This window comes from Rana temporaria, chromosome 6 (genome assembly GCF_905171775.1).
Source record: "Rana temporaria chromosome 6, aRanTem1.1, whole genome shotgun sequence".
Lineage (NCBI taxonomy): Eukaryota > Metazoa > Chordata > Amphibia > Anura > Ranidae > Rana > Rana temporaria.
In genome coordinates, this window is record NC_053494.1 from 75,447,649 (window position 1) to 75,459,906 (window position 12,258).

General features: G+C 48.3%; 1 protein-coding gene across 5 annotated transcripts in view; it reads left to right on the plus strand.

Annotated features, from left to right (window-relative positions):
* Positions 1 to 12,258, plus strand: part of GSPT1 (G1 to S phase transition 1) — a 525,782-nt gene that overhangs the window by 184,153 nt on the left and 329,371 nt on the right. For all 5 annotated transcript variants that reach the window (XM_040356936.1, XM_040356939.1, XM_040356940.1 and 2 more), the window contains one exon: positions 4,354 to 4,534. In XM_040356936.1, the coding sequence (XP_040212870.1) occupies positions 4,354 to 4,534 (181 nt within the window). The remainder of the gene's footprint in view (positions 1 to 4,353; positions 4,535 to 12,258) is intronic.

Below are 12,258 nucleotides of genomic sequence, written 5' to 3' on the forward strand. Positions count from 1 at the left end.
ACATTCTTTCCTGCGCTCCCTATGTAGTCTGGGCATAAAACTACATATATCTCCATCATGTTGCCCTGTCAGAGAGCGAATTTTTGTAGATCCAATCAAATCGATTAGTTCACTATCATTGAAATGCATGAACCATAAGACCTGTTCGCATCGTGTCCTGGTCATGGCGGCAGAGAACACGGGTACATGGTAAATTGGGACAGTGGACCAATATGACCACAACTCACTTTTTTTTTTTTTTTGTTATGCCCATGAGGAAGGATAGGCCCAGGAAGGTCTTAAATTTGGAAACCCTATTAGGTTTCCAATCTCTGGCAAGGATCAACTGGGGATTAGCGGCGATGAATTGACCAGCATACAAATTGCTTTGGTCCTCAATAGATCTATAGCGATCTCCCGTGAAAAAAACGGCAAATAAAAATCAAGTAACGTAAAATCAACCGTTTCCACCTGTATTCCAGGTTGGCCAGTGAATAGGGGGAAGTACGGGTGCTGCAGACGTGGTGGGCTCCCAATTCGGATTGGCAAATGCAGCAGAACGGGCACTATGAGTTTGACGGGCCTGTGTTTGTCTTCTTCTTGGTGGCTATGGGACTCTACTCGTGCTAGCCACCTCACCAGCTTGAACTACACTTATGGGACGCACCACGTCACCAAGTGAAACTACAGTGCTGGATGTACGACCAAGATGTACTAGGCCACTGGTGTTCACCAGAAGGATGAGAGGCTTTAGTACTGGCTCTCTGCTCCATGTGAGAGTTCTTGCACCTAAACGACAGCAGAACGGGGTCGGGTACACCTGACCTTTGCAGGGACCACTACTACTATTGATAAAAAATAATAATAATAAATAATATAAAATATATACACCCATTATATGATGACACTGTACTGCACTGGTGATAGTGTGTTAAAAAAAAAAAAAGATTGTAACTTCAAAAAACTTGCCATGCCTCTTACTAGATACCTTAGACCAGGCATGTCTAAACTTTTTTCAAAGAGGGCCAGTTTTGATGAAGTGAACATGCGCGAGGGCCGACTATTTTGCCTGACATTAAAATTCGGTCTAAGTGTTTGTCCAAGCACTAACACACTGCCCAGCAAGAATTCCCTTTGTGTGTGTGTGTGTGTGTGTGTGTGTGTGTGTGTGGTGAAGAGATGAGCTCAGGTGTGTTATTTGTATATACCGTATTTATTGGCGTATTATCACTTTCAAGAAGTTTCAGGAAAAAACTTTAATTTTAAATAAAGAACTGTGAAGCAAAATAATTGTCAGTGCCTATCTGCAGCCCTCCCATTGCCATGAATGCAGCCCCCCCATTGCCATGAATGCAGTCCCCCCCCATTGCCATGAATGCAGTCCCCCCCCCCCCATTGCCATGAATGCAGTCCCCCCCCCATTGCCATGAATGCAGTCCCCCCCCATTGCCATGAATGCAGTCCCCCCCCCCATTGCCATGAATGCAGTCCCCCCCCCATTGCCATGAATGCAGTCCCCCCCCCATTGCCATGAATGCAGTCCCCCCCCCCCCATTGCCATGAATGCAGTCCCCACCCCCCATTGCCCATGAATGCAGTCCCCCCCCCCCATTGCCATGAATGCAGCCCCCCCCCCATTGCCATGAATGCAGTCCCCCCCCCCATTGCCATGAATGCAGACCCCCCCCCCATTGCCATGAATGCAGTCCCCCCCCCCATTGCCATGAATGCAGTCCGTCCCCCCATTGCCATGAATGCAGTCCGTCCCCCCCATTGCCATGAATGCAGTCGTCCCCCCATTGCCATGAATGCAGTCGTCCCCCCATTGCCATGAATGCAGTCGTCCCCCCATTGCCATGAATGCAGTCGTCCCCCCATTGCCATGAATGCAGCCCCCCCCCTGCCATGAATGCAGCTGCCTCCCTCATTACCATGAATGCAGCCTCATCCCCCCCCCCATTACCATGAATGCAGCCTCACCATTGCCATGAATGCAGCTGCCTTACCATTGACATAATTGCAGCTTCACCATTGCCATCAGTGCAGCCTGATCGATGCCCATCTGCAGCCTCAAAGGGGACAGGGAGGGGGCCGGACAAGCTCTGACAGATTACATACAGGAGAATCTCCAGTTTTCTCGGCTGCCTCTTTAATACAAAGTCCCAACTCCTGTGATAGACAGAACAGTCGTCAAATGGCAGCCCAGGAGACGGGACTTCCTATTACAGAGGCCGCTGAGTAAACAGAAAATTCTCCTATATGCAATCTATCAGCACTCGTCCCACAACCTCCCTGTCAACGCCAAGGCACTGTTAATTTCAGCACTCGGTGCATACCTAGAAAAACCTTTGGCCACCAACCCCTGGGTAGTCAGGTTTTTCAGGGCTCTATCTAGACCGAAACCAGTTCAGGGCCCACCCTTCCCCAGTTGGGACCTGTCTTTAGTTTTACAGACCCTCACGGGTGCTCCCTTTGAGCCTTTAGACAAGTGTTTTCTAAAGGAACTGACTTTAAAAACAGTATTTTTGGTTGCAGTGACTACTGCTAGGAGGGTCAGCGAGATAGAAACCTTATCTGTTAGACCCCCTTTTTGTGTTATTTTTCCTGATCGGGTCATTTTTAAGACCGATACAGCATTTTTACCCAAGGTAACTTTGAAATTCCGCAGAAGTCAGGAAGTTTTACCTTCCTTTTGTCCCAACCCCTCAGGTGAAGGAGTTGAGGTTTTGTACTTTGGATGTCAGGAGATGCATCCTGCACTACCTAGATCTGACAAAAGAATTTAGGAAGTCAGACTCTATTTTGTTTTCTGGGGCCAGAAAAGGTTACAAAGCGTCTCGACTCACTATTGCCAGAGCAACCATTGGACAGGCATATACTTTTAGCTGGTAAAGAGATCCCTACATGGATAACGACACACTCTACCAAAGCTTTGGCAGCTTCTCAGGCAGAAAAGGCTGGAGCTACGCCAGAACAGATATGCAAGGCAGCAACATGGTCCAGCTATACCACTTTTGTAAAACATTACAGAGTGGACCTGGTGTTGGCAGATGAGCAAGCCTTTGGACAAAAGGTTTTGCAAGCTGTAGTCCCACCCTAGTTGGTAAGTGCTCGCCTATCCTCTTATTGTGGCTGTCCTGAAAGATGAAAAGGGAAAGGGAAAAGGTGAGAAATTTAAGGAGCTGTGTCAGTCCGTGGATGACAGAGAAAAGTATTTTACGGTGATGGCAAAAAATCTTTTTTCTTATATATATATATATTTTTTTTTTGCGTTTGTAAAACCGCTGCGCCAATATCATCCATAAAAATATGCAATGCCCAACATTTTATGCTCTGTTTTACATGTAGGAGAGGAATGCCAGAATTGGTTTCGGAATTGAAGTGGTTAAAAAAGTTGACATATAGAGGTACAATGTCCCCTTAAAGGATCACTAAAGGAAAATATTTTTTTAGCTAAATAGCTTCCTTTACCTTACTGCAGTCCTGGTTTCATTTCCTCATTGTTCGTTTTTGCTTTGAAGTAGCTGTAATTCTGCTCTGATCTCCACACTTCCTGCTTGTCTGGCTCCCTATGAAAAATCTCATGGCAGCTTTTCACTGTGGTCCAAGCTGTGTGTCTAAAACTCCTCAGAACCAATCAGATTCATTTTAAAGACAAAACACTGCCCTGGATTTGTTTGTTTTTGTTCTGAGGGTCTCTTTACTTCACAGAAACATGAAACCAGTTTAAAAGCGAAAGTGAAACTAGAGGCACATTATATGATTGATTTTTTATCTATTTTTAATCATTTTTAAAAGGAATCCATTAACTTTTATGTCTCTATACCCTGTAAACAGTAATTTCAGCAACATTTTTTTTTTCCTTTAGTGACCCTTTAAGTCTGATTCTGACTCCCACATTACATTTACCAGCATACTCCGCCACACTTCCTGGTAGGTGTGATGTCACTAGGCCTTTGTCCAGGACAGATACCATATAGTGCCAATCATCAACAGAATCAAAAGCTTTTTCAGTGTCTAGAGCCATACCCTACACCCCTGAAGGATGATGAAGAAACCGACCTGGATGAGGATTTTTTTTTTTTTTTTTTTAAGCTGCTGACTTAATGTTTAAAGAAATAACTGCAGAACCACTTTAATCTCTGCATGTATATGCAGAGGTGTAGCTGCTAAATGGGGGTGAGATACCCTTTGCTATTCCTTGCTTCCAACCTTCTATACGTGGCAGTTGTACCAATCGGTCATAGAAAAAATAAAGTCCTATTTCTTCAATGTACTAACAAATAAAATTTTTTTTTTTTTTTTTGTGAGCAAACAAGGGTTAGATAGATGTGCCTAGCATTCAGAACTAACATAATAACTTTCTTCTTCCAGGTACCTTTCATGGGCTTTAGACACAAATCAGGAAGAACGAGACAAAGGTAAAACTGTAGAGGTTGGCCGTGCCTACTTTGAGACGGAGAAGAAGCACTTCACTATTCTGGATGCCCCTGGACATAAAAGCTTTGTTCCAAATATGATTGGGGGAGCCTCACAGGCAGACTTGGCTGTTCTGGTAAGAGCTGAATCCTATTTGACTGTGTCACTGTTCCTTACAGCAAGGTTTCAATTCTACTACTATATATTGTTTGCACAAAAACTATACTATACATTTTATGTTTCAATGGTATTAAGAATTTTAGCATTTTGTTGTACAAAAACAAACCAACACAGTGGGAACATAACATTACATTCCAATCAAGTGGGGTAAACAAGTAATCGTACAAAATCAGGCCAGGGACCATCAGTGCGGAAATATGGCGTAATCCGACCTATTGCTTCTAGGACCAAACTCACACTAGACAGTCCCAGTTCCTGCAGGACGCCCGTCTGCCCCAAAGGGCCATCCCCCCCACCCAACCAAAAAAAGGGAGGGAGGGGGGCACAGCCCCCAGGCCGGACAGGCCCCAAACCAGCCGGCACAAGCCAACAACAAACGTACTAAAATATACATAATAAAGTATAGAAAAAGAGCAGAGGGATGAAATGAAAGGCGGGGAAAAGAATAGAGGAACAGGAAAAGAGGGGGGGAGGAGAGGATCAAAGGAACCCCCGGCTCCGCACCCAAGCCCATACACTAAAGATAAGCTAGAGCGCGATCCTCTTGGGATCGTTTGTAGGATATGCAAAATTATACATTTTAAAGATGGGAATTGTCTATATAGTTAGACTGGTTGAAAAAAGTAATATCTGCATCTAGTTCAACCAATAAAAAGGAGGAAGATCATACAATCCAATATCGCTATCCTATACCCACAATTGATCCAGAGGAAGGCAAAAAACCCCAGCAAAGCATGATCCAATTTGCTTCAGCAGGGGAAAGAATTCTTCCTGGTCCCCCAAGAGGCAATCTGATATTCCCTGGATCAACTTACCTATAAATGTTGGTATCCAATTTATTATTATGTACCTTTTGGGAAAGAATCCAGGCCTTCTTTAAATTAATCTACTGAGCTGGCCAGAATCGGCTCTAGAGGGAGTCTATTCCATGTTTTCACGGCTCACTGTGAAGAAACCTTTCCATATTTAGAGATTAAATCTCCTCTTCTTGATGTAAAGAGTGTCCCCTGTGATGACCTTAACCACTTGCCGACCGCCGCACGACGATATAAGTCGACAGAATGCCACAGGCAGGCATATGGGCGTACAGGTACGCCTGTAGCGGTCGGCTTCGTTCTAGAAGCGGTCCTTGCTGAGGGGGAGGCCACTGATTCATGGCCTCTCCCTCACGATCGCTCCTGACGAATGAGAAGCATCCTCTGCTTCTGAAACTGTAAACAGAAGCAGAGGAAATGTCATCTCGCTTCGTGCTTCCTTTTTTATTGGAAGCTGAGGATAGAGTTGCACAACACTACACTGACACCAGTACATGTAGGCACACAGATCGCCCCCCGATCACCCCCCCCCCCAGTTAACCCCTGCACCCCCTGTCAGTGTCACCAATTGCAGTTTTCATATTTTTACTGATCACTGCATTTGGTGTCATTTGTGACTGTTATAAGTGTTAGGGCTGTTAGCGGTGGGCCCCTTTAGGTCTAGGGTACCCCCTGTCTCCAGTAATTTTTTATTTATTTATTTATTTTTTTCTGTTCGCCGTATTAGTCTTGGGTGACGCTAGTTATCCTGTTGGCTATTTAGGTTCACTGTCAGTTTTTTTTAATAGCATCAGGTACCCACATATACTACCTAATAAAAGTTTTAACCCCATGATTGCCCCCCCCTAGTAAATCCTTTCACCCCCTGTCACCAGTGATCACCGTATAAGTGTTACGGGTGACGCTGGTTAGTTTGTTTTTTAAAGCGTCGGGGCACCCGCCGTTTATTACCTAATAAAGATTTTACCCCTTGATTGCCCGGCGGGTGATATCAGTTAGGTTTTAGGGTCAGTTAGGGTCTGTGTCGCCCCAGGCAGTGTCAGATTAGTGCCAGTAGTGCGAACATGCACGCAGCATACACCTCCCTTAGTGGTATAGTGTCTAAACGGATCAATATCTGATCAGATCTATACTAGCGTTCCCAAAAATGCAGTGTTGGCGGGATCAGCCCAGATACTTGCTGGCGCCTGCATTTTGCCCCTTCTCCCAGCCCACCCAAGTGCAGTATCGATCGATCACTGTCGCTTTAAAAACACAACATGCATAACTGAAGCATTAGCAGAGTCAGGCCTGATCGCTAAAGTTTTTTTTTTTTTTTTTGGTAGCGTTTGATACAGTTGCTAACAGTCCAGGAGCTTTTTTTCCCCCTGGGAACTCACTAGTGTACCAGTAAATTTAGAGCCCAAAATGGCAAATCGAAGGTACACTAGTGAGATAGCCGAGCTACATTTTGTGAGCATGACAGGATAGTGAGAGGAAGTCACTCATCTGTCCGATTCAGGCCTCAGAATACAATCCTGTAGACAAGCGGCTCCATGACAGATGGCTCTGCCAAGGTCAGGCATACCTAACCCTGTTCTGCTGCTGTTGGGGTGCAAGAACAGCATGACTCTCGTGGAACATGAGAAGACTAGGTGCCCGCTCATCCTGGGGCACCAGCGGCCTAGTACACCTGCGTACATTGATTACATCCTGCACAGCAGTATCACGTGGTAACATGGTGAGTCCCATAAGTGCAGTTCAAAGCTGGCAAGCACAAGTAGTGTCCACTGCCACCAAGAAGACAGACGGGCCAGTCGTCCCATAGTGTCCTTCCCTGCAAATATTTTGGGAGCCCACCACTTCTGCAGCTCCCGCTCTTCCCCCATTCACTGGCCAACCCGGAATTCAGGTGGAAACAGTTGATTTCTCTTCCGTTCATAGACGAACACAGCATCCTTTGACAGTAGGGTTATATCCGCTTCCCTTTAGGTGAGTTTAGGCAGAAAAAAAGCACTTTAAGTGTTAACACATTCCTCAGTGCAGCTCCTCCCAGGGGGCGTGGCCCCCCGGTATAACCCACCACCTGCTCTAGCAGCTCATTTGTGTTCCTGCCTAACCGACGGGAGAGGTCATGGCATCTTCTGTGAGTCCTGTACTCTGGAGATTTTTTTCTTGCGTTTTTTTTTTTTTCTGTTTTTTTTTTCTCCGCTTTTTCTTATTTTGTTCCCTGCATTTTTGAATCCCTGAGATTCTCTTCTATCAACAGGCCGACTGGGTGACAGGGCTGGGTCTGACTCTTGTAGTCCCCCCCCCAATGTTTGGCCATCGAGCGTGTGCCAGCCCTTAGCTCAGCTTTGGGACGTCCCACGACAGGCCCCGTTGCTTCCAGGGGCGGGCCGGGAACTTTGGTTCTAGGGCTCACATATGGACCCGTCTTTTATGGCTTGTCAACAGCCGTTTAGCAGACGTTGGTTCTGTCTGGGATACCTCCAGCCGGTGGTCGCAGGATGGGTAAGTAGTGGCCCCTTGCTCAGGTAAGTGGTCTGGCTGGAATTTTCCCCTGGGAGGTCGACTGAGGGCTTGCCCTGCTTTCCTCTCAACCTTATTCCATCTCCCTCCTTTCCCATTTGGGTGACCGCTGTGAGGGTTTTTTTTTTTTCTGGGGTCTCCTATCACCTGGACCTGTGTGCGTAGCCGGGATTGTGTGTGTTCACTGCAGGCTCTGTCTGTGTTCACTACAGGGCCTCTTTTGTGTGCTGGAATGTAATTTTTGTGTTGTGCTGTTTTGCTGTGTCACTGTCTTTTTAAATGTGTAACAGCCGCCATTTTGTCGCTCTTTGTATAGCTCGGCGGCCATTTTCTTGTGGTCCTGAGCTGTTTTTTACTCATTCGGCGGCCATCTTGGAATTCGTGTGGCCGTTTTAGCGCTGCAGACAGACCGCAAATCTGCTGAGGGAGACAGACGCAGCACTGCCAGCTTCTCCACACACGCATAGGCTCTCTCAGACCGTGCTGCACCGGGTGGGGTGGTGAGTTTCCCGGGGGGCCCCCCATGCTCTGTAACGGCCGGGAGGTGACCGTGGGCACTTCTGCTTTGCAGGGAGGTGACACAGCGGCGGTGAATTGGGAGGCCTGGACAGGTACTTCTCCCCTGTAAGCCTGAGTTAACCCTTGCTGCCCCTGCCACATCTGCTATGGCAATGTCGGTGGCGTTTTTTTCTCGCCAGGTTTAAGCGACTAGTGGCCGGCTGGGGGGTATATTAGCGCCCTCCTCCCTGGCCTGCTTCTGGGGATATCTCTGACACTGTATTGTCAGCTGATGCGGGCTTAACCCACGCGCACAGTGAGAGCGACTCTGGTCAGGGTCGGTTACTGTTTGGGAAATGTTGGAGCTAGTTTTTTCTGCATGATACTCAGTACTTGGGGATGGGGTTGGGGCACCTGCTGTGCCAGTCCTTTTTGGGTCCCACGAACCACCATGCAGTGACGATGTTTTCCTTGTGTTCCTTTTTTGGGACAGTCTGTTTTACAAGGAATGGGATACGCCGCAGACCAGTTTTCTCACCTCGTCTTTCAGGACAGCACCTGGAGAGAGCGCAGCTCCACCCACTTCCCAGGAAACACTGCAGTCAATGCTATAACTTCCGCCCCCTTCCACCATGGCCTCAGTTGTAGTGTTTCCTCCGGCCATGGTGGAAGCGCTGCAGGGAACCAAGGGTGTGCTATACTCTCCCCAGGCGGGGAAGGTGGTTTTGGAAGCATACCGGTGTTTTGTGTGTTAGGAGGTGATCCTCCAGGAGGCGGACTCGACTTCTCCCCTGACGCGCGGGTGAAGGTCGGGTACTTCTCCTCTTCGGTCCGGCGAGGACAGAGGCTGCTGGGGGTCCCGCTCCCTGAGTCCGGGCATCGTAGCTTGCGGGGGGCGGTCAGGTGCCGTTCTTCCAGCATACGAGGTCCCGGAGCGGAGGGCGTAGTGACGTCCTTTCCGGGTGGAGACGGGACTTCCGGCGGCGCGTGGCGGCTTCCGGTTCCGGCCGCTGGAACGCAGGAGGAGGAGTGGCCTCGGCGGTGCTATTTCCGGGTCTCGCAGCGGCGAGAAAGAGCCGGGAGTTTTAAAAAGCTGTCGCACGCCCGCAGCGTTCTGGGAGCAGGAGCCACAAGCACCAGCCCGGCCCAGGTAGGAGACCCAGCGGTGGTCAATGTACCAGGGTATTGTTATGTCCCTCTTTCTGGAGGGGAGCCTGCCTCACTCACCCTAGTTACGTCTTTGGGTGTGTGTAGTTTTTCTGGTACAGCGGTGATGGGTTCTGGTTTTATTTGTTCACTAGCTGTGTGCACTTGGGTGATTTGCTGGTCTGGCATACAAAGGTTAAACATAGCGTTGTTGTCCTTTTGTGTCGTTTCAGAAAGTTAAAGAAAAACAAAGTGGTAGAACCTCCTCCTTCCAAGAAGCGGTGTGCTACTTGTAAAGCTTCCCTTAAAGGGAACTGGACCAAACCTTTATGCAAAACTTGTATTGTGCAGATTGTCAGGGGGGAGGCCTCTACTAGTTCGGCCTCTGAGCAGCCCACCGTCAAGGGTACGGGGGAGTTGCTCTCTTCGTTTAGGGAGGAGTTGCACCAGACTTTACAGTCTTTTTGCTCCTTTCTGGACAAGGGTCCGACTAAGGGATCCAAGGTCAGGGCCAGTACCCCCTCCACATCTAGAAGGTTAGATAGTGAGTCCGAGGAGGAGGAGCCTGAAAATGTTGTTTCAGGATCAGAGGCGGAGGAAGAAGAAGAAAGGGATACTTCTTCCTCGCGCTATAAACTCCTTAGAGGAGGTTGATGACCTATTAAGGACTATTCATTCTACCCTAAACATTAAGGAAGATGCGACTCAGCTGTCCTTGCATGACAGGATGTACCAGGGCTTGGATGAGGTAAAACATCGTACCTTTCCGGTACATAAAGTATTGTCCGAGACAATTAAGAGAGAATGGAAGGACCCAGAGAAGGCACCCTTCTTTTCTAGGTCTCTGAAAAGGAGATTTCCTTTCGATGAAGATCCAACGCAGCTATGGAATAAAAAGCCTAAGCTGGATGCAGCATTCTCGAAAGTTTCTCGCAATACTGACCTAGCTTTTGAGGATACAGGTACCCTTAAAGATCCCCTGGATAAAAGAGCAGATACCCTGCTCAAAAAAGCCTGGGATGCCACCTTGATTAATCTCAAGCCAGCTATGGCATCCACTGTGGTGGCTAGAAACCTTGAACATTGGCTGGATCAGCTTAAAGGTCACATCGAGGCTGGGACCTCTCGTAGAGAGCTTTTGGAGTCCTTTCCAGTCCTTATGAAGGCGGTAGGCTATATAGCGGATGCATCTGCTGAATCCGTGAAGCTCTCCGCCAGATCCTCGGCGTTGATAAATTCAACCAGAAGGGCCTTATGGGTTAAGACCTGGCAGGGGGACACAGCCTCTAAGGTGAAACTGTGTGGGTTACCATTTGAAGGAGACTTGGTGTTTGGCACAGGGCTAGACGCCGTTCTGGATAGGACGGCGGATAGAAAGAAGGCTCTTCCTTTAAAAAAGGTAGATTCGGGGTCCAAGAAAAATTTTCGTCCTTTTTTCCAAGCCAAGGGTCCTAAGGATGCGCAAAGAGGCCAGGGTGGTAGACCCTGGCGGTCCCAGAGGGGCCGCGGGAAGCCTGGGGTGTTATTTCGCTCCCCCAGCCAGCCTGCTAAGCCCCAGTGACGGTCTCCCAGCTGTGGGAGGTCGGCTCCAAAGCCTTCCTTCCACAGTGGGCAGAGGCGACGTCCAGTCCGTATGTCCTCAAACTGATTGCAGAAGGCTACGCACTGGAGTTCTCGGGAAGACCACCGTCGCGGTTTTATGTGACCCAATTGCCCAGGGAGCAAGAGAAATCTCGGGCAATGCTGTCATTAGTGGAAGATTTTCTCCAACAGAGGGTGATTATGCCAGTGCCCCAGAGAGAACAGGGGGAGGGCTGTTATTCCCATATATTTCTAGTAAGGAAGCCGTCGGGCAAATTCAGGTTAATTTTAAACCTAAAAGTCCTGAATCTAGCTATCCGGTACAAGAGATTCCGCATGGATTCTATATACTCGGTGAGAAAGCTTCTTCAACTGGGGTGCTTTTTAGCATCGATAGATTTAAGGGATGCTTATTTGCACGTCCCGATCAGTACTTCCTCCCAGCGCTATCTGCGCCTAGCCATCAGAACAGAGAGCGGAGTGAGACATTTCCAATTCAGAGCCCTCCCATTCGGCCTTTCCTCCTCTCCCAGAGTCTTTTTCAAAGGTGGTGGCAGAGGCCTTGGCACCCCTAAGGCTCAGGGGGATTTCTATAATTCCATACTTGGACGACCTCCTGGTGTGTTCGCCAAGTCGGAGGAGCAGCTTCTCCTGGACCTGAGGAGGACCCAGGCTCATTTGGATGGGCTCGGATGGATTCTGAACAAAGAGAAGTCAAATCTAGTGCCCTCCCAGAGGATAGTCTTTCTAGGATACACTATAGACTGTTCAGGGGAAGATTTTTCTACCAGAAGAAAAGATAGAGAAAGTTCAGGCTGCGGTGAAGACAATTCAGTCGAATGTGCAGATTTCTGTTCGCTCAGCCATGTCCACAATGGGCTTACTCACGGCCGCCATTCCGGCGGTTCAGTGGGCTCGTCTCCATTCAAGGGACCTACAACAGGCGATCCTTCAGAATTGGACCCATGGGGAATCCCTAGAGAAAAGATTCAGAGTTCCGTCTTCAGTGAAAAGGAAACTTTGGTGGTGGAGAGGCCAGGCAAATCTGCGCCTAGGCCTGTCTTGGTCCTTCCCCACTACAAGGGTCCTAACTACGGACGCGAGTTCCTGGGGATGGGGTGCTCACCTG